The 23,216-nt window shown below is 42.5% G+C and overlaps 1 protein-coding gene across 1 annotated transcript; it reads right to left on the bottom strand.

Moving 5' to 3' along the window:
* Positions 1–1,728: 1,728 nt before the first annotated feature.
* DNAJA2 (DnaJ heat shock protein family (Hsp40) member A2) lies at positions 1,729–19,313 on the bottom strand. Its single transcript, XM_082229239.1, has 9 exons — positions 19,013–19,313; positions 13,480–13,539; positions 12,474–12,697; positions 8,377–8,457; positions 7,370–7,503; positions 5,701–5,897; positions 3,379–3,523; positions 3,113–3,240; positions 1,729–2,515 (listed from the first exon to the last, which is right to left on the bottom strand). The coding sequence occupies exons 1-9, from the start codon at positions 19,088–19,090 to the stop codon at positions 2,327–2,329; spliced, it is 1,236 nt and encodes a 411-aa protein (XP_082085365.1). The 5' UTR covers positions 19,091–19,313; the 3' UTR covers positions 1,729–2,326.
* Positions 19,314–23,216: the final 3,903 nt, after the last annotated feature.

The raw sequence follows: 23,216 nt of genomic DNA, 5'->3' as shown, positions 1-23,216 counted from the left end.
TTAAGTTAAGGCTGTCTAAAAACAGTCTGGCTGAACTAAAATGGCTGGAGAAATATTCCAGCAGTGTAGCTTGGATGGTTTCCAAGAACCTAGTGGAAGTTTTGCAGCAGGGATATTCCCATGTTAAGTCCTACTTTTAGAATAGGATTTTACTGCTTGTAGCCCTAGGCCTCTTGCAACTAAGTCAGTGCTGTGGCTGTCTTACAATTGAAACCATGGGTGGCTTGCCAGTTGTTGGACTGCAACTGCTGACCACTGACATAGTAGCTAGGTTCAACTTCTGGAGGACCACCCATCCCCATTGTAAGAACTATCATCAGGGAGCAAAGCAATAAACAAGAGAGAGAGAGAGAGAGAGAGAGAGAGAGAGCAAGTTATGTTTTAACTTGAAAGTTAGTGGGTCAGAAGTAGCTAAACTCCAGTGGAAACTAACATACTTTAAATTGTGGCTAGTATTTGACTAATGGGTTTTGCGGAGGGGAGCGAGATCAGTCCTAGCTCAAGGGGTGCTTGCTGGCTGGGAAAAACTTTCCCAGATCTTCAGCAGTGTTGACCTTAGTTGAGTTTTTATTCCAATGCTCCCTTGGAGTTTGACTCAAAGCCTTGTAGAATCACATACTTAGGCTGACCTAGTATCTGTTGAACTAATATTGTAACTACTGCACATAAAAATGGGTCAATCATTTTCCTCGGATTGAAGATGTTGTAGTTAAATACTCAGCAAAATAAAATGTGCAGACATCCTTTGGTTTTCTTTTTTGCTGGACTGCCAGATGTGTAAAAGTTGTAGGAATCACAAAAGACATTGGCAACTGTTGGTATCTTCAATTACACCTTTAGCTGTGTAACTATGCCATTTCGTGTTTTCCCTAATTGTAGGACTAATAATTTATCAGGAGGCCCTCAAAGCAAGTCATCTGGCCATCTGCCTTAAAGGAGATGTTAACTTATGTTTGAGGTACTTCCTAAAACACCAGTACCAAAATGTTACTTCTGCAATTATGACTAACCTTGAACAGTGGTTCATGATCACAAACACACGAGAGTAATGCATGTCTCATGACCTCTGTATTGTTGAAAGGGCTGTTTCCACACTGCAGGTAAAGAGACAATTAGGATAATTAAGACACATTCTAAGCTTTCAAAGCAAACTTGTTGGTTTGGTGCACTGCTAAATTACTTAATGGCAGCCAAAATGAGCAAAGGAAAGGGGTTGGGGGAACCTCCTGGGGGGGCGGCGGCTCAAAATGACTTCTACCATGGATTGTAGGGTTTTCTTTAGATCAGGTAAAACAGTATGTGGCTAGGTAATCATGAAGCAGTTTTGTAGGTACTATTCCAACTTCCTGCAGTTGTGCTGAGGTTTGCAATGTTTTACTGCAAAACGTTGCATTGCTTTTCTTAAGTTCCCTTTGATAAAATTTCTACTTAGAAATTTAAGTGTATTCCTATATTATAGGAGTGTGCACAGACCATAGGATTTGCCTTGTAACCGTTTGTTAACCAATTCCTTAAGCAGAGAGCAACTCAGAAACAGTTGAGGTTTCAAGCTGTTCAAGATGGTCCACTGTCTGTTTCATCAGGGGTTTTAAAACTCATGGGCACTGGCCAACAAAGCATTGAGCCCAGGAGCCATACAACTGCCCACCCACCCATTCTGAGCCTTTAAAAAAATCTATTTCAAGAGTAATTTTAGGTGTGGATTTATGGAAAGAAAAAGGTTACAAGTATCATCATACACCAACGGCTTTTATTTAGTTTCAGAAACCTTTCACAAGATGGTAAAAAACTTTTACAACCACTTCTCACTTTTTCCTCTCTCTCTTCCATGGTTCCCCATCAGTTCTAACCCCACTGTGTGCCAAGTCCAATAACTTACCATGCATCTAAAGTGATAGATACAGGCTATGAAATTCTTTATTCTATTGTAGCAGCTTATGCAGGTGCAGCCAAATACCAAGCCTCGGGACAAAGTTTTACAATATAGAACTTAAAATCTACACAAAAACTGGTAAAAATCAAGCACAAGTACAAGGACTGAAACTTAACCCAGGTGAAAAGGAGAGAATCTCATCTTCCTTTCAAGTGCCTTTATTCTGCTACAGAACAGTAGGAAAAAAAAGCTTTTTTGTGTGGTTAGTTTAAATTATACACTCTGTAGATACTATGGACCAATTTAAAAGTTACACATATAGCAACAGATGTCCATCGGGTTCGTGTGGATTGCTCACACAATCCAACTGGATTGCTGGAAACAAGTCAGGCAAAATTTGAAGAGAAAAATCCATGTGTAACTTCCCCCCGCCCCCACCCCCAGACAAAACTTTTACTGATGGGCACACTGCACCCCAGGTCCATGATGGCCGCTTTCGTCATCAGAACTATCGTTGTAAGCTTCACGCCTCTGGCCGCCACCTGAACCACGAGTGGTATCAAATTCTTGAAGTTCTACCTCCTCTGCATCACTAATTATGTTGGAGATTTCTGGTCTGGCAGGCAGAAGATCTTCAAGTTCCTAAAAAGAAAGTATTGGAAGAAGAGTGATGCAAAAATGTAGTACTCTCAGGAACACACGTTCCAGCAGGCGCCTTCTGCACCAACCTTTGAACACCTGCTGAGAGCTTTCCTATTCCACCAGGCCTATGCAGAAAATTAAGAAGAAATCCTTCTACAATGGTTAACTGATGTCTGCTTTTATTTATTTTTTATTGTTTTGGTTTTATTTAAAGTTTCAAGCCATGGCTTGGTCAGTACCCTTTTCTCCACTGATAAAAAAAAATCTGGCCTTTTTACATACACTGTGCCCTTTCCCCAGTACAAGTGTTTTAGAGCTTGTGTTTTTATCACCATCCTTAAATCTATGCTTGTAGAATCAGGCAGGTGTGTCGTCTGATCGAGCAGCCAATGTTGGACCTACTCAGAGTAGGCCCAATGAAATTAGTGGAGCTAAGTCAATTTCACCTTCAGTGAGTCTACTCCGAGCAGAGGAACATAGCTGGATAAAACTGTTTCCTATAGTGATCAGATGTAATGGTGATGTGCAAATTCCACATATTCTGCAGCTGGCGTGCAGAAGAGGTGAGCATTTAGAGATACATCCTGGGGTACTCACTGTAAGCTTTTCTGGGCTAATCCAGTTGTTTTCAGGAAAATGCACGTCAAACTTTATATAAAGATCTCCCTTTTCAAAGGGATTGCGGTACTGTGGCATTCCTTCCCCCCGAACAACACGGACACAGCCTGCAGGAATGGACAAAGGCAATTGTTGTTAAGAGGCAGCCTTTAGTTTCCCCCTCTGTGTAAAATCAAATACATTAACGGGCAAAATACAGGGTAACAGGCTTCCAAAAAGCTCCAAAAGCCCATGAGATTTTTTACCTGGTTCAATTACTTTTCCTGGGGGGTATTTCACCACAATTTGACGTGCGTCAAGGTGCTTAAATGTGAACTGAAAGCCACACAGTGCTTCAACAAGTCCTATTTTGTGCGTCATGTGCAAGTCATTCCCATCTCTTTGGAACACCTTGGAAAAGGGAGGGAAAGAAGTTTAGCGGCAAATGCACGAGCAGATGGGCTACCATAACAACAACAAAAACAAAACAAAAAATTGTCGCTTACAAAAGTTACCCCAAACACAATATAAACAGTAAAACCCAATTGTAACAAAATCAATAAAAACCACAAATAAAATATACGTTTTACTGATCGTGGCCCACTAATAAAAGCAGAAAAAGAGGCCACAATTACGAGAAACCGTCCAAAATTTAGGGCCAAAAGCCTGGGTACAAAGACAAGTCTTTGGCTGTCACCTAAAAATAGATAAAGATGGTGCCAGGCATGCCCCCCTGGGGAGTGCACTTCATAAGCAAAGAGCTACTAATGAAAAGGCCCATTCCCACCCCATGAAGCACACAGAGAAGCACTTCAGATGATAATGCAGGGTCCAGACCAGGCTTTTTGTCTGTCTTGAGCTACCTGCAAACAGGTAGGAATCATTGTGAGGGAAGGGGAAAAATGGGTACTGGCCTCTAGCTAGATCATGAACTCCTAGTGTGTATATGCTTTGTATTACACTAAAATCTCACAGGTAGACAAAAAGTATCACATACAGGAGTATCTTACATTTACATCTGACTACACTCCTATACAGTGGTACCTCTGGTTACGTACTTAATTCGTTCCAGAGGTCCGTATTTAACCTGAAACTGTTCTTAACCTGAAGCACCACTTTAGCTAATGGGGCCTCTCGCTGCTGCCACACCGCCAGAGCACAATTTCTGTTCTCATCCTGAAGCAAAGTTCTTAACCCAAGGTACTATTTCTGGGTTAGCGGAGTCTGTAACCTGAAGAGTATGTAACTCGAGGTACCACTGTATATAAATTTTGAGACTAGGACTGGGGGAGGGGGAAATAGCAGAAATTGCCTTGGCTATGACAACTCCAGGACTAGGACAACTCACAGAATTCAGTAGGGCCATCTGACTTAAGATTCATGAAAATGAACTCAGTCAACTTAGTTATGACCAGTTTCATTTGTTTCAATGGGGATACTTCAAAACATGGCTTAGCTGGATGCAGCCCAGAGACTTGTGAGCAAAAATACAAAGCTTTGGGCTGAAAGGCTTTTGCTTCTGAACATTCAATTGTTTTTTGTTTAATTCTGAATAGCAGCCAAGTGTATTTCTAATGGCTCGGGTCACAACAGCAAGGAGTTCACAATACATTTTACTGGGAAAGGTACGAGAACAAAAGCAACCATGTCTCAAATGGCCTCTGACCATTATAAAGAGTTGCCCATTGCTAGCTTCTCTGGTTTCCAGAATGCGTATTTAAAATAGCAGCAGGTCTGCTATGTTATCTTTCTCTAGTTGCGCATATGTAAAGCATGGAAACAAGCAACACAGACATACCTATTTTAATTGCTAGGTAACAATTAGGTGCCTAGAATGTACCAAATGCTGCACACAGATTTAAAAACATGATAGGCCCTTCCCACAGGCTTACATTTCTAAAAAAGATTAGACACATAGGGAAAAAGAGAAGAGACTAATCACACACAGTAGTACAGTAGTTCATATAAATGACCAGCTTGAACAGAGACTGGGCTGCTGATAGCTGGGGCCAAGCAGCACATGGTCCCTTGGCTGAATCTACTGGGTGGGGCCCCATGTTTCTCTCTGCTACTGTCAACTAATTTGTTCACACAAATTATCACAGGTTAAACTGGGGGAAGCCTGTGTCCCTCCTGACCACTGGGCATGCTGGCTGGGGTGACAGAAGACAACAATACTGTATATGGAGGGTCAGAATCTGGAGGTTCCCCAGCCCTGGGTTAGATACAAAAAAGTGCACTTCTGTATACATGTTTCTTCTGCTCATGGGAAGTATGTTTTTACACCATGTGGCAAGGCACCAAGTGCAAAAGGTGATTCTAACTTCAAGAGGTGGCGCAATATCTCCTGAGAAGCCAAAACACAAGAACTACTCACACTCTTGCACAAACAGGCAGAACAGCACCAGCAGCAATTTTCCTTTTGCTCATGGCTATCTAGTTCAACTCCATTATCTTCCACGCATTTACTGGAGCACCACTACACACACACCGCCCCCCCCCCCACAAACCGCCACAAGCCTCAGTATTCAAAAGGCTCCAAAGGTCTGCAATAAAAAGACAGCTTTGCATTTCAGGCAGCAAGTTACCTCATGCTCCTTTTCCTGAAGCAGCAGAACGATGTCGCCTGGCTCCACTCCGGGGGCTTGATCGGCCTCTCCAGTAAAGGTGATTCTCTGCCCGTGCTTCATGCCTTTATCTACATGGACTTCAAGGATCTTCACTTCTTTGATCACCTTCTTCCCTTCACATTTTTTACAGCGATCTTTTTCATTAATTACTTCCCCTAGAAAAGAGAGAGACGGCCAGTTATGACCCAGTTTCAAGGGGTGGAGAACATCTGGCATGCGGGACAAACACAGCCCTCCAGGCCTTTTTATCTGACCCATGCGACTTTCCCCAGACCACACTTGTCCACAGTCCTATTCTGCACCCTCCTGGAGTGCCTTTGCCTGGCTGGAATGTGCCCAACTGTGATAATGCCTCTGGCTTGCCTGCATGGAGTGTGTGAAAGTGTGTGTGAACATGCTTTGACTTGTGAAGTCAGAATGCAACCCACTGAACAAAGACGAGGATCACATCTGCTGCCACACCCAATTTCTGCCCCTGGCCACCATGTCACTTACACATGGCCCCTGGAAGGTTGCCCAAATGAGAATGTGGCCCTCTGAATCCCCCTGTGCTGATGGGATTCTGTTGCATGTTGAAGTCCCCCGTGTTTTCACAAACTTTTGGAGGCAATGCTTTGATTACCGTTAGCCCTGGTCTCAATCGTATTGGTGCTTATTTTATTCTTGTATGTTTAAACTGTATTTCACTGGTATCATTTTGTTTATTATGGAAACCCTTTTGGGTTTATGATAGAAAGCAATCTACAAGAAACTCCCCCCACTCCAATAATAAAATGGTTCCTAAGTCCTGCTCCATAGTTTGCTTCTTTACTAAGATGCAAGGCACACCTAACAACAAGTGCTGCTTGTGTCTCAATGCGGTTCGCTAAAACCAGGTCAGAAACTTCCCCATTCAAATGTGTGACATTAAAAGCAGGAAGACAGGCTAAGGCTAAGATACCTGACCCCACCACAGGAGCCACCAACTTGCAACTATTCAGGAACAGTTGAGCTGCTGAACACCCATGACCATGCTGACCAGGTTATGAGGAATGTACACCAGTTCCTTCCATGTCATTTCTTGCATATGCTTTCTATACTCCTACATTACTGGAACAACCACCTCACCACTCCTGCAATGTAGGAGTTAGGCCTAAGGTGTTATCTAGTACATCAGGTTGCGAACATGATCCGTGTGGGAGGCACGCTGGCAACCTGCAGCACTGGCAACCAGCAGCGTTGCATCTGCACACGTGTGATTCGGCGCTTCTGCGAATGATGTCATTTTGTTCTTCTGAAATGGAAACCCAGAAGTAACCCGTTCCGGTACTTCTGGGTTTGGCACGGTCTGCAACCCAAAAACGTGCAACCTGCAGTGTTTGCAACCCGACGTATGACTGCAGATGGCTAGTTGTATGTGTATCATCCTTAAGAGTTCTATACTCCCACTGCATTGACAAACCACACCAATGAAAGCAAGGCAAAGGGCAAACCATGTTGCCAATGTGTCTAAACAATTCAATGGGGAGCAGGGATTTATGAGCTTCTCATCTTGCTAACCTGCACCCTAGTTTTAGCTATCATAATGTACTGAAACTTAAGGGACTTTTCTTGAGATCAGATGCTTGTGGTGAATTGATTGGCTTACCTTCTCCATTGCAGTCAGAGCAGACAGACTGCATCTGCTGAACCATCCCAGGAGCCAGCTGCCTGATCATGATACGCACACCTCTGCCTCGGCAAGCCGCGCACTTCTGAACTGCTCCAGATTTACCCCCTTGGCTACATCAAAAATATGTTGATTTCATATTATTATAAACACAAAAAGGAAATGCAGCTTTACATCTTTGGAGCCTGGGGACATCTAATCCTGTAGCAAGTCTTAAAGCTTAGGAGGAGATGATGATGATGATGATGATGATGATGATGATAATAATAATAATAATAATAATAATAATAATTTATACCCTGCCCATCTGGCTGAGTCTCCCCAGCCACACACTGGGCAGCTCCCAATCAAATGTTAATAACAGTACAGCATTAAAAATTAAAAACTTCCCTAAAGAGGGCTGCCTTCAGATGTCTTTTAAAGATAGGATAACTGCTTATTTCCTTCACATCGGAAGGGAGGGTGTTTCACAGCGTGGGCGCCACTACCGAGAAGATGCAGGTCTTAGTGCTTTGGATAGCAACCCACTTGAAAAAAATCATATAAGCACTTAGCAAGGAAGAGCAGGATGCAGGCAACACACACACAAGGGCATCTTGTTGTAAAGCTGAACAATGTAACCCTACAAACAACTAAACCTTAGGTGGACATGGACTTTTTTTTTAGCAGTTATTAGATTCCAGCAATTTATATACCAACTGACTGTAGAAAAACCCCAAGCGATTTACAAAAAGAAACCAATAAAATTATCAGTAAAAACAGCTATTTTTAAAAAATAAAATAACAATTAAAAACAGTGATAAGCTAAAACCAGATTAGAACTCATGTAAACATTCTACATATCTGGATAGGCTTGTCTAAACAAAAAATTATATTTAATTTTCATTTTTAAATCTTTGCTCAATTTTTCAAGAATCAAATCATTAATCTTTTGAAGACAGATGAATGCAAAAAAAAAAGCAAAAATACAACAAAAAACAACTCACCCGTTACATGAACTACAAAGGACATTCTTGCTAAGTTGTAGTTTGGTAGTCTTCCCATTATAAAGATCTTCTAAAGAAACTCTGAGTAAGGGAAAGGGATTGTACTTTAGGTTTTGGTTCAAGTATCAGCAGAAAACTGAACACATCTTGTTTTAACATATTTGCAAGCACAACTATTGAAAGGCTACATGAAATGGCAAAAACTTGTTCCAGATACAGAATATACACTGGTAAAAAATGTTAGCACTATTCTTTTTAGACCAGCCCAAGAGCTAGACGAGCTGCAATGTAGAAAAAGTATGCCCACCAACTTGTTGCCATTATACGGTAGCTCTACGTTCTCTTACCAGGATTTCACACGTGCACCAAAGTCTCCATACCCCATAGCATAGCAATGAATCATTACTACATGTATACTCTACCTTCCTTCCAATGAACTCAACATACATGAATCTTCTAATTCATCCTCACATAGCCCTGTGGGGCAATTAGCCTAAAATAGAGATACTCAACTTGGCACCCTTGACAGATTGATTGACTATAATTCCGATTGTCCCTGACCATTGCCATTGCGGCTGATAAAGGCTGTAGTCCAACAATATCTGGAAGGCATGGCAAGGGCTAACCCTGGCCTGAGAGCTAGCAATAGGTCCAAGGTCACCCAGTAATTCAGTGGAGATTTGAACTTGGGTTTCTCCAGTCCTACCTCAGCACTCTCACCACAGCAAAGGACTGTCTTACTCCTATCAAGGTCTTCAGTGGAGGCTGTGTTCTTGGTGCCTTCACCTTCAGGGAGAGGTTAAGGCAGGTGGCTACCAGGTGGCTCTGCAAGTAAGGAACTGCTGCCTTGTGTGTATCTCTCAGATGTCTGTATTAACATTTAAGCACCAACTCAGTGTTCCTGTTCACACAGGCATACAACAATATCTAGAACTCTCATCTTTCCTGACCTTCCCAATGGGGTTTCTCTTTTTTATATTGTAATTTTATGTTATGAACCACCTTCAAACCTATGAGTATATGGCAGTATACAAATTTTAATAACAACAACAACAACAACAACAACAACAATAATAATAATGGTTTCTGTTGAAGGAAATCTGGCAGCCTGAATGATTAAGTGTGGACTTTTTAATATACAATTATCTTAGTCTGGTGACATGTAAGATATTTTAGTGATTCTATGTTCAAAAGGCAGGCTACAAACACTTCAAATACATGATTATGACAGCAAACCAAGGTGTTCCGTAAATCAAGAGGCTTCAGCTGTTTCATGGAAATTTTTAATTCAAATTTTGACTAGAGGAATAGCCACTAGTTTTTATTGCTGTCCTCTTTCCCTTAATTGCTGCCCATCCTTTCTCAAGCAGCATAGCGAGGACTTTCACACTCAACACAGCAACCATTTTAGACCTAATCTCATACTGCATGGTTGTTTTTCCTTTGTACCACTGCTTTTTCCAAGAGCAACGCAAAAATATGACAACACATACTGTAGGAGCATAACCAGTAAAAGCCATCAGCTGAAGATTAAAAGGGAAGGATTTTACAAACCACAGTTAAAAGCTGCAGCCAGTTTCTACAGCCCTTTAGTGAAAAAGACAGATTTTAAAGGCAGCAGATTCCAGTTCTGCTTTCAGCAGGAAAAATAAAATATCACTAAATTCCAGATGGAGATATTTTAATGGAATATTTCACACATTATTTGTTTGAAAGATCTGTATATGACCCTTCAGCTTCCGGGGAGATTAAAAACAACCCAATATAAAATACATATCATACTGAGAGAGAGAGAAACAGACATCAAAATACATTTAGAAGGCCAGGGAAACAAAAATATATTTTGTTGGCACTGAAAGGATAACAATGTTGGCACTATTTGGGCCTGCCCTGGGAAGGAACCTTCTTTAATATATTTTTCGTACCAGTCAAGTATTCCCCCTCCCCCCGGGCTTTTAACATCATTTAAAATTATTTACATTAATATTCTAATCTCTGAATTTCACTGTGGTTTAAGCTCAATGAGGGTGTTTTTTTTTAGTGTTGTTAGCCGCCCTGAGCCCGGCTTCGGCTGGGGAGGGCGGGATATAAATAAAAATTTATTATTATTATTATTATTATTATTATTATTATTATTATTATTATTATTATTATTTTGTGGCTCTCTTTAACATGACTATGGATGAAATTATGTTATCTGCTAAGACATGGATGTTTCACATGACAAGATGTTGGAATTCAAGTTAAAAGCAAAAAACAAAACCAACAATGATCATCACCCTACAACTCTGTTAATGGGGCAACTCATAAATGTCAGAAAATTCCACAAATGGAGCAATGGCACTGAAAAGGCTCTTCCTGGTTAACTCCCAACCCACCTCAGGTGAAATTAAGGATTTTGTTTTGACTTGGGACACATTCATGGAATAAGAACCATATGCTACAACTCCTCTAGTACATTTGCTCTGTCAGAATGCAGCATTCTAAAGTAGAAGTAACACTTGGCTAGCTCCTGCTCAGGCTTCTGCATACTCACTTTAAAATGAATCAAATAAACAAACCATTTCTGCACCAATGTAATCTGAATTTTGCAACTTGCATAATTAATGGAAGCAAACTGGCATTTGCTTAATTTTGCACCATTAATTTTGCTTCTGCTTTTTATTGCTTCAATTTTATATGCTGCCTTTCTGCACTTGGCACCCAATCAAGGCCTAGTTAAAGACTGGGGAAAGGAGCTATGCAGAACATTAAGCTCGCCTCCTGCCAAAAAAACCGACTCACCAATACTCTAAGATAAATACACTTAGCATCTTACTGGCTATAAAGGGTAGGGTTTTTTGTTCTTTAAAAAATAAATTTCAGGCTATTCAATTCTGTACCCATCACTGCCTGCCTAGTCCACCTGCTGCGTTAAACTAGAATTTCAGAATACCTGCCTCACTCCATCTGCTCTTGCGAAGGCTTGCTTTCTCACCTGATCTGATTGGAACAGTCTGCTGTTCCAACTTGTCTGCTTTTCATTGTAAGGGATTCTGAACAACTTGAACTTCAATGTTTTTAATCACATTGACTTGGTAGAACGATAGCCTCAGGTTTAAAGCGATCTATTCACTAGGCTGTTAATAAGTGGTTTTGCTGCAATGATTAGTCCAACCCGTCTTGTAAATGTATCAAGTTACCTAAAGCATGGGTGAGGCTTTAATAGTCCATTCACTGAGGATTTAGTGGCTTGGCCTTATTTCTTTAGTAACTTGCCTTGGCAGAAACAAACCAACACATAACCAGGTACCAGTTCCTTGGGACTATCTATTACAATGCTGGATTACTTTTTTGTGTTCAAGGCTAAATCCAGAATTTTTTTCTCTAGCATTTTTAAAACCCCATCTGAATTAAAAACAACAACTCATCTGATGAGAGAGAGAGAGAGAGAGAGAGAGAGAGAGAGAGAAGGCTCCATGGAGAAGCAGGAAGAACATTAATTTTTTGTAAAGGTTTGGTATACCTCCATTGCCACATCCAAAGGGGCAACATTGGGCCCTATGGAGATCTTGTCCCACCTACACTCACAATGGAAGGGGTCATGCTAATCATTTGTGTTGAGTCAGGTGTTACACAAACTCTGCAGGTAAGGTTTCAGCCTTAAAAAAGTGAAGGGATTTTCTGCTGTGGTGCCACTCTACGTAAGTTGCTTGCCAGGTGAGATGCACCAGACCCATCACTGCATCCTTTCAGGTGCCTGGTGACAACATGGCTTTTAAAGACAGCTTTTAAATGTTGTGCTGGCTTAAGTTGTGCATATTTTAATAACTGGATTTGTTTTGTTGGGTTTGGTATGGAATGTTGTGTGTACAATACTGTATTATTATTTAGTTGTCTTAAGTTTCCTTGGAAAAGAAGGCAGGGTAGACTTAAAAAAACAAAACAAATAAATGCTGGATCGCCAAGGCTATTTTGGTATCAGGTAGCTTCAGATAATTTTAAATCATGTGTACTTGAAAGTCCTTCAGTTTGTCATGAGAACGTCAGCCCACTAATAGAGCAATTATGCATTGAAGACAGGAACTTCCCCCAGAGACAATAAGCCAGGTACTTACTTGAGTGGATGCATCATATCTTCACCTCTTCTTCTTCCGTTGCGACTTCTACTCTGACTACCCATGAAACTGAACAGTCCCCCACCAAATATGTGGGAGAAAATATCGTCCATTCCTCCACCTCCACCACTACCTTCTCGGAGGCCTTGTTCTCCATACCGGTCATACAATTCGCGTTTCTCGGGATTTGAGAGAACTTCATAGGCAAAGCTTATTTCTTTGAACTAGGGAGGTAAATGTAAATGAAATGCCTATTATTTGCATGTTTGGCAATATATGTACAATAGGAAAGCAAAGTGTTTCGGCAAATACGTTTCTACTACATTACAATTACTGTTTTATAAGCAGATATATGCAAAATGCCAGCCCAGTCTGGACTCTGGCAACAGGCAGGTGAGCCGACTCTGGGCATCCAACTCTCCTGCATTCCTTTACTGACCTATCTTCAAAGAACAGGCCTCTCCTTTGCTTTTGAGGAGGACTAGGTATATCCTGCTCTGCACAGCTGAGCCATCCTTCTTCTGTGCTTTGCTCTCAGGCATCTCAGTGATTCACTACACAAGCATGTCACATCTGTGTCATTCATGAACTTTCTCCATTACTCACATTGATTTGAACAAACTGCTCTCTGCAGTCATGTGTCAAAGCACAGCTAATGGCAAGAAGGCAGCTTTGATTATCTTATAACATTCACATCCCACTGCTTCTCCAAAGAGACGAGGTTAATGCGCATGAATATTGTTCCATTTTATTCTCACAACAGCTCTGAGATAGAACTGGGCTGTTAAGTAAGCTTCACCACAGAGTATGGATTTAAACCAACATTTCATCCAATTAAAGCTGAGTACTACCTACACCTCACCAATGGCTACTCTTCCACCAGTGTGATCGTTTTTGCATATTTTCCTCTTTTCAGTTTTTCTCAGACTACATGTTCACAAGCTATTTTGGCCAGCATTGTGTCTTGTTCATCTTAAAATGCAACAATTTGCAGAAGAAGTCTTACCTTGTCACCTGCATTTGGATTCTTATCAGGGTGGTACTCCTTGGCAAGCTTCCGGTATGCCTAAATGGCAAAAGGAACCAACATAACTAGTTAGTGGGGAAATGAATACAGATTTTGAGTTCAGCTTGTCCTTCCCCCACTCCCAAAAAAGCCCCTGAAGTCAACTAGTGCTTGAAAAACCTATTTTTTATTTTTTTAAAAATCCATTACAAGAACAAGCTTGCATTTGAGCCCCCACTGAAATGAAACTAGATTAAACAGCATTAGGTTATCAAAGATTGAACCCAATTCAACAGCAATTATTCAAGCATGGCCAAACTTCAGCAGTCTGAACAGGAATAGCTACAGTAATCTGAAGAGGCTTCAGAACAGTGCAGATGTACAATAACCTTATCAAAGCCCAACACATCTCATATACATCCTCCTGAGGGAAAACTTTATAGCTGTCTACAGTTTTTCCATAGGGGTTCATGTATCACACTATACTATAGCACCACTGAAGTGCAATAAAAGACTGCCTGGTAGCTGTTAACTACATTATTCGTGGCAGCTTAGAAAATTAAAATTATGCTTGCTCTTTTGAATATCCTTGAGTTTCTCAATCTCTTCCATGCACACAAATCCTATTCATATTTGCTGCTGCCATAAAAAATCTGCCCTTAATAAAATGTTGTGAATTCTCAACCAATTCAATATTCATACTCTCCCTGTTTACATTAACAACCACCACTACTTCTACAATTAAATATGACCTAGTGCTTTTAATATGTACTTTATAACTGTTTGTGTTTAACCTTGCAACCATCCCCTTAAGAAGATCACCACTAAAGGTTTGATATGTGCTCAAAGTCCATATGCACAGAATGGAAATAGGGCCCACAAATAAAAAGTTAATTCTCAACAAGACACATTACTATTTCCTCAAAGTCAGCAAGAATCTCCAAAGATCAACAATGAGAACAATTTGGAGTCGGTTATAGTGAAGCTTCACTAAAAATCTGTGTGACTGATAAACTTTCAGTGAGAAAAGCCATAGTTGCTAAGAAGTAATTCTGTAACATGACCAAGACTGAAAAGTATTTTCAATGACTGCTCTGAGTTAATACCATGTGCCAAACTATTGAAGTTGAGATGCTACTATGATTACAAACATTGTCAGAAATATCAGCCATCCTGAACTGTTTCCATTAATGACATCACCATTGGTACATATTTGAATGGAGCATCTCTCTCTTTTTTTACAGTATCCCGATTCCTGGACAAAACTACGCTTTCCTCTATATACAGTGGTACCTTGGGTTAAGTACTTAATTCGTTCCGGAGGTCCATTCTTAACCTGAAACTGTTCTTAACCTGAAACTGTTCTTAACCTGAAAGCACAACTTTAGCTAATGGGGCCTCCTGCTGCTGCTGCACCGCCGGAGCACGATTTCTGTTCTTATCCTGAAGCAAAGTTCTTAACCCGAGGTACTATTTCTGGGTTAGCGGAGTCTGTAACCTGAAGCGTATGTACCCTGAAGCGTATGTAACCTGAAGCGTATGTAACCCGAGGTACCACTGCATTTTGTTAGACTATGCAATGAAGTAGCATTAAGATTTACAATGTTGCTCATCAGGACACAACTTCCTACTTTAAGACCTACGACCTATCTTTAACCCAAAGATGTAACAGGCACAAACCAGAAATTGTTTCACGAATCTCTTCTCTCTAATGACCAAAGATGGACAGAAATTTTACATGTGCAAGCTGTTACATCAGAATTTTCTTATACATTAATTAAAAGTAATGTAGCTCTGCCCTCTACTTCAAGGCATCCTGAATTTTTAACCTTTACTGTTTTAATTTTCTCCTTCCAAAAGGAAAAAAAAAGCAACATTATGGTAGTAATAGTGCAAACCAACATAGGCTGGAATGCAACCCACTTCCAGGTCCTAATCTACCAATTAAAGAATAACCTTTAAAAAGTCAAATGGCGTCTTCAGCCATCTGTTATATCCAATGATTGCAATTCAGAGACCATCATTCTGTATGTACCAAAGCTTACAAATAAGCAGTGGGAATTTTGATTCCCACACAGAAGCCTTCCCATGCCACACTGTTAGCTGCCTTTGATATTCCCAGGGCTCAAAAACTGCTTGCTGTGATAAGCAATATGTGCATCTGTGAAAAGAAGGTTCTCTAGCCTCTGGAATGTATTTCTCCAAAATATATGCAAGTGCAACAATCCTGCTAGCAAGTCCAGTTAAATGTTTGCCTCTCACCTAGAAAGCATCTATTTGTGAAATATTAAAACGGCCAGTTATTCAAAATTACACCCTAATTTGACTTTCTATTTTTTTGAAAAGTTTAGATCATGCAAGTGGTTCAAAAACAAAAATCACTTATCAATGTAACTTCCATGAAGTTTTCCTGGATATGTTCTATTTTTAAAGGACATAGTCAAAAGGAATATCAGGGCATAATTAATTTTGCTACTCACCTAAACCTTCATTTTAAAGGGATAAGACATTGCTAAATCTCAGCAGCCCTTAGTACACAATCACCTATTACTGTAGTGACCAAACACCACTTTAAAGGAGGAACGTGTACACAGAATATAAATAGGATTTTTCTGAATCCAAATGAAGGAACTTATTTTCCTGTTAACCTCAGAACCATCTTATTGCTCCTGCTTCCTCCAAAATACCTGCTTCCATAACAACGAATACCCAGCCCAAACAAATTATACTATTACACGCCCAGATGAAGAGGATCTATTCCCCAGTAGCACCACCCTTCCGTCACAAACAGGCAGGACATGGTTATTAACCAGCTGAAGGTTCTGATGTGGGATGGGGTTCTTAAAGATTAGATGAAGAAAAGAAGTGGGTTGTGCCTAACAAAAACAAGTTAAGGGCAATTAATCTTGAAAGGGTTAATATGAAGGGGTTATGTTACCTAAGGGACGCGGGTGGCGCTGTGGGCTAAAGCCTCAGGGCCTAGGGCTTGCCGATCGAAAGGTCGGCGGTTCGAATCCCCGCGGCGGGGTGCGCTCCCGCTGCTCGGTCCCAGCGCCTGCCCACCTAGCAGTTCGAAAGCACCCCCGGGGGCAAGTAGATAAATAGGTACCGCTTACCAGCGGGAAGGTAAACGGCGTTCCGTGTGCGGCTCTGGCTCGCCAGAGCAGCGTTGTCACGCTGGCCACGTGACCCGGAAGTGTCCCCGGACAGCGCTGGCCCCCGGCCAATAGATGTGAGATGGGCGCACAAACCCCAGAGTCTGTCAAGACTGGCCCGCTCGGGCAGGGGTACCCATGTTACCTAGGGACTTTTGACCTTTCCACCCCCACTCCCCTTTTTGAACAGCCAGGATGAGAAGGGATCACCTACAGATGAATGAAGGCCAAGAATGAAGCCTGTGCTTTTGTAGACAGAAACAGAATGTGCCCAAATGAGATTCAGCATATGTGGAATTAAAAATAAAGAGAATATAGGTTGGGATACCATTCTAATTACCCTCCCCAAGAATGAAGTGGAGAAATGATCTTCAGGTAAAACCAATTCCCAGGAGGCATGGGATTGGGGCAGGCATGGCCAAACTTGGCCCTCCAGCTGTTTTGGGACTACAATTCATCCCTGACCACTGGTCCTGTTAGCTAGGGATGATGGGAGTTGTAGTCCCAAAACAGATGGAGGGCCAACTTTGGCCATGCCTTGGTTGGGGGTTGATAATGGACAGAAGAGTAGAAAATAAAAGGGCAAAGAGCTAACCTCCAGATTTCCCTCACCATCATAAGAAACTCCTCAAGGTTACAGGAGATGGAGTGACAAGGGGAATAAAAAATGGTGAGATGTGGAGAGTGGAAACTGACAGGTCATCCATGTTCTCACATGGCCAATCCAGAAAGGCACAAACTTGTGAGGAGAGGGAAGACAAGACAAGTAGGTTCTTGATACCATGCAGCAAGCCTCAACTGTGGGGAGGAAATAAGAATATTGGTGAGATAGTCTCTGTTTTCCCTTACTGCTTTCAAGGAACAAAAGGGTTTTTTATGGGGGGTACAAGAAGAAGGCAAAGAGAAGATGGGGAGAGAAAAGGAAGGCCAGCCTATGGCTCACCCTTGCCACCATGAAGCAAGGCACACAGAATTTTGAAAAATGGGGGACCTAATCCCCAGGTCTTTCTTCTTGCCACCGTAAAAATAACTCACCAGCCATACAAAATCTATGGGTGCTGTGGTTCTGGAAAGAATGTTAGGTTTTAATGCTGAAATCCACTGAAGGTCAGCAACAAATTAAATAATAAAGTCTGCAAAGGGTGGAGAGGATAAAGAGTGGAATTAACAAGAAAATATCCCTCCCCTCTTTGTGATCATGAAGCAAGTCTTAACTCTCATCTAGGGGAGCAGTACACAGGAAAGAAAATGGGGAGAGGAGCAGCATCCAGCTTTCCCTCACTGCCACTCTAAAAACAATCCCCAAGGTACAAACTATTGGGAAGCTGGGATGGGTTATTGTTGCTTCTGAACATACCTTTCTATCCTGTAAAGTATTATGGGTTAGATAACAACACTAAAGACGGGAGGGGAAAGAGAAGGAAAAAAGAAAGCTTGTCTCTGTCTGACCCATCTAGTCCAGAATCCTGTTCTCATAGTGCTCAACCAGATGCCTATTATGAGAAACCCTCAAGCAGGACCCAAACACAAGAGCACTCCGCCCCCCCCCCACAACTGGTATTCAAAAGCATCCACTTCGCCACTGTGGCTAGTAGACACCATCAGCTCTCTCCTCCACAAATTCGTCTAAGTAAGATGGCAGGGAGGATGCATAAGCAACCCCCACCCAAATGTATATTTCAATGGTGTGGAAAGAGAAGTGACTCTAGGATATAAACGCAATCAATCCAACACAACGCAGCCCACCATCAGCATCCACCTTCTCTTTCAGGGCCTACTTACCTTCCAGAGCCAACACCGCAACAAACACCGGCTCCCGCCTCAACCGGTGGCCCTTCCTCCTCCACATAACACCCACCACTAACCGGCAAGGTGAGCGCGGAGGTGTGTGTTTGTGTGTGTGGTGCATAGGTTGGATACAAGCGCCATAAGCAAATTATATATGTATAATTATATAAGCAAATGTATAATCTTCCCTCCCCCTCCTCCTGGCAGGAGGGCCACCTTCCAGGGCCAGCACACGCCGAGAGCTCACTCCCACCTCCCCCCCCCCACAAGCGGCCTTCCCTTCCTCCTCCTCCTCCACATATATACACACGGCCACCCAACGCTACCCAACAAGCCCGGGCCTGACCCTGAGCTTCTGCCGCCTCCCCCTCCCCGCAACCGGCCCCGAAGGCCCCATCCAGGCCGCCGCCTCCTCCCCCCACCGCCCGACCCCCGGCCAGGCCTAGCCAGGCGAGGCCTGCTCCAACCCCGGGCGTCTCCAATGACCCCGGTCACAAGGCGGCCCGGCACCGGCGGCCTCCCTCCAGTCTGGGCCTTCCTCTCACCACTGCCGCCCCACCGGCTCCCACCCCCCCCACCGCCAGGCAGACCTTCTTGAGCTCGTTGTCCGAGGCCCCCGGCGGCACTCCGAGGATGTCGTACAGCTTCGTGTCGGCTACGTTCGCCATGGCGGCCGGCTGGGAGGCGGAGGGAAGGGCGACGAAGACGACGACGATGAAGCCGCCCGGGTAGGTTGCGGGGAGAAAGGCCGGGAGGAGGAGGAGGAGGCCGCGCGCGCGCGCCCGCGTGTGTGTGTATGAGGGAAAGAAGGAAGGGAGGGGGGGAAAGAGGAGAAAGAGAGAGCGCGCGCGAGAGAGCGAGCGGGTGAGTGTAAGAAGGGGGAAGGCCCTCCGCCGCGCACGCGCCGACGTCGTCACGTCGCGACGCACGCACCGCAGCGCACACCCGGATGACAGAGGAGCGAGACAGTTGGTGGGCGGGGAGGAGAAGGAGGAGGCCCCGCCCACTCGCACCGGCCTCGCGGAGAAGGAACGCCCCTCCCCCGCTTTCTCCTGCTCGCGGAACTCCAGGAAGTGAAGGGGAGAAGGGGGGGGGGGAACACCGGAGTGGAGTTAGACTGAAGGGATCGGGGTTCTTAGGAGTTTGTGCTGAACGTTAGTTGTTAACACTGCCGCCCCTTTTTTCCCTAGTGAATGCTGGGAATTGTAGTTGTGGGCAGGGGCGGATTAAAGGCTTTTTAGAGATGAAAAGGTGATTGTGTTCCCCCAACCTCCGCGTATATAATTCAAAATAAAAACAAGCTATTTAAGCCCAAATGGCATAATGTGCATTATTTTTATAGGGGTGTATGTGTGTATGTCATATAATTTTGCATATCACGTTTACACACACAGAGTATATTGTGGATTTTGGGGGTTTGTAGAGATGAATAAAGACAGACAAGAGATGTTTTCTTTCTGAGAGCTTGCGTGTGTGCCAGATGAAAGTGAGAGAGAGAGAGATTCTTCCTCTAGCCTCACAGCATCTCCTTTTATTCAAAGTTACAACAAGCATGGCCACGAATGTGCCAGTGGCTGATTGGCTCAATACAAGACAAAGAAACTGAAATCCTATTGGCTCATTTGTATGTAAGGCGGGCTTACATAGCTCCATAGATCTTTGGCACATGAAAGACAGAATGTTAGAGCTGTATTTAGACAGGCATATAAGCTCTTAATCCACCTATGACTAAGATTGATAATGTTATGACTAAGGTGTTTACTAATGTTTAGATTGTTATATAAACTCACACAATTAATTATACATTGAGGATTAACACATCATTGTGATTTACACATCATTGTGAACTAAAGGTGAACTAAAGAAGACAAGTGTGGTATGTAAGGAATGCTATACAGAAAGATCTGTGCCAGGCACAGACCTTTAGCCTTGTGCGTGAAAGAGAGGGAGAGAAGCGTGATTGATTATAAACAGGCCTTATAGTCTGTTTTAGAAGCAAAGAGAAGATAGAAATAATTCCCAGAATGCAGGAGGAAAAGAACCAATGTTTTACTATACTAGGCACATAGAAATAACATGTCTACATCTCCTCCTTTTTTTTCTTCTTTGCGAGGTAAGGCAACTAGGTGAATAAAGCAACAATACTTCCGGATCAGTGGTTTGCCATCAAATGCCGGAAATAATACTGCTAGGTTTGATGGGGCAAAAGTACTTCAAGATTAGTGGTGTGCCAACGAATCTCAAAATAATCCTACCCACATCTCCCCTTTTATTTTTGTTTTTTCTTACTGGTGGCGTTGCCATTTCGCATAATAGGCTGCAAGGAGCGCGCTAGGTGGTGGTGGAGGAGAGAGAAGGCGAGAAAAAAGATTTGTAAGGCTAGGAATGCATTGGAGAAAGCAACAAAACAAAATTAATATACATACAATAACAATGGTATAATAAAAGACATCGCGTAGCCATTTGAGATTAGGTAGCCACGCCGTCGACCACAAGGAAAAGGAATCCCAGAGTCCTGAAAATCCGATATCCTTTTTAATGTGGTGAGTGAGATTTTGTAAATGAGAAATTTGCCTTTGAACGGCCTTAGAATTGTCAGTGATGTTAAAACAGCACATCTCCTCGAATTGTTCACAACCATAATGATGTACCATGAGTAGGTAGTCCAAAGTAGATTTCGACCTTAATAAACCGTTGCGAAGTTCAGCTTGCTCTGTGTTGAGAAGATGAAGCGCCTTAGACGTAATATTCAGGGATTTTGCTGCAGAGCAAGCTAAAGAATTAATATTTGCGCTATTACGCACAGCCAAACCTGGAACACCTAAGAGAGAGACAGCTAAAGAGATGTATTCTGACCTGCTAGGGAGAGAGACAAGATCATCACAGTCATCAGACAATTCAACACTACGCTGATGTCTAGAGTAAGAGAAATGATGTTTCTCAGGCAATATGATAGACAGACGGCTTAAGCAACAAGGTGTGCCGTGACTAATGTTTGCCGGAATGTAATTGAAAGTGTAACCTGGGCAGGACCAAAACCAGCCTGCTGGCAGTTCTGTGTACTTATATATATAAGAAATGTTTACATAATCAGAGCAATTGAAGTTATTTTTGCCCATTTTTATGCAGTTTTGTTTCGTACAGTTGACCATACGTGCACAAATAGCATTATAAGAGGCCACATATGGTGTTGTCAAATCAATAGCTAAAGGTGGGCGTTTATGCAATTGCGTGCCCCAATTATGATACGCAGGATATCCAAGAGTGCGAAGTGAATCATTTTGAGGTAGGGATGTGTAAAACCAAGTATCATTTTGTATGTCATGAGGATCATGGCAAACTGGAATGAGACAAGAGCCAAGGATATCACCAATGGCTACTTGCTGAGTAAGGCAAAATGCTGAGACATTGAGCGTCCTTGCAAACGATTCCCATACATTTAACGATGTGGAATCACCAGTAGGAAGAGCTGAAGTAGAGAGAGGCAAAATTAAAATACTGAAAATGAGAATTATCATGGAATTCATATTAAGACAAGCAATGAGGGATAGAAGCTGGTTAGTAGGGCTTGCTTCCAGTTGCTGTTCTCTCCTATACTGTTCAGCTTGTAGAGAGAGCGATTTTATTTGGCCCCACGTCACTGGGGGAATTTATCATTCCTTGTGGCAGAACCTTCCAGTGATATCTTTTAGATGGTCTACTATTATTTAATTCTGGAATTGTAAATGCAAAAAATTTGCGATCCTTTTCATGCAGGGGAATAGAGAAGAAGCAATCCTGCAGATCTATTATAGCCAATTGATATGAATGTGGAATCATATTTGGATTAGGCATACCACATTGCAAAGGCCCCATGGGTTCAATAATACTATTTATGGACCTCAGATCGTGCAAAAATCTATATTTTCCATTTTTCTTCTTAATTACGAAGACTGGGCTATTGAAAGGGCTGACAGAAGGTTCTATATGGTCAGCTAATAATTGCTGATCGACCAATTGTCTCAAAGCAATCAATTTCTCTGTTGTAAGAGGCCATTGCGGAATCCATATAGGATCAGTGGACTTCCAAGTAAGTGGAAGCACAAACTTACTCATTTATTTGAATCGTTGCTTGTAATTGTTGCAACAAATCTCTTCCCCACAAATTAAGATGAATTTTGAGCACACAGGGCTGAATATATGCAATAACTTCAGAGCTATCAGGCAAAGAGACAGGCAGCCACTGTGCACTTTTGCAAGAAGCCTGATTACCTCCCACGCCCCACACTTCAGGAGAAGTTTCAAGCGGCCAAGTTTGTTCCCAAAATTTACTCGAAATGACCGAAACATCCGCACCAGTGTCTATCAGACCCTCTAATATTTTTCCATTGATTTTATACTTACGAAGGAGTTTCTCTCTTCCAATACGTTGGGTCACAGCTAGAAGCTGAGGGGAAAAAGATAAAGAGGGCTTGTGCAGATTAGTGTCAATTGCATAAACAACATCAGGTGGTGAAGGCAGCATCACCAAATGAGCAAAAATTCACCCTTTGTTAACTGCATGGGCATATGGCTCCAAAATTGAACCATAATTGTGCCCACATAGTCAGGAGGCAAGGCACCTGGGATGACATGAATGCCTTGTTTTGCAGCAGAAAATTTAGGTAAAATTAAACCTGTGATATTAGGAGGAAGTGGACCTGCCATTTGGCTGGCCATGATTATGATTTCACCAGGCAATGCAGTGTTTTTGGTCTCTTGATTAATCAAATCAATGGCAAATTCAGAAGGCATAATTTTAGTAACTTTTGCAGC

The sequence above is a fragment of the Podarcis vaucheri genome, assembly GCF_965113315.1.
Source record: "Podarcis vaucheri genome assembly, chromosome: 7".
NCBI classification, from domain to species: Eukaryota; Metazoa; Chordata; class Lepidosauria; order Squamata; family Lacertidae; genus Podarcis; species Podarcis vaucheri.
This window is presented reverse-complemented; position numbering and strand designations above follow the sequence as displayed.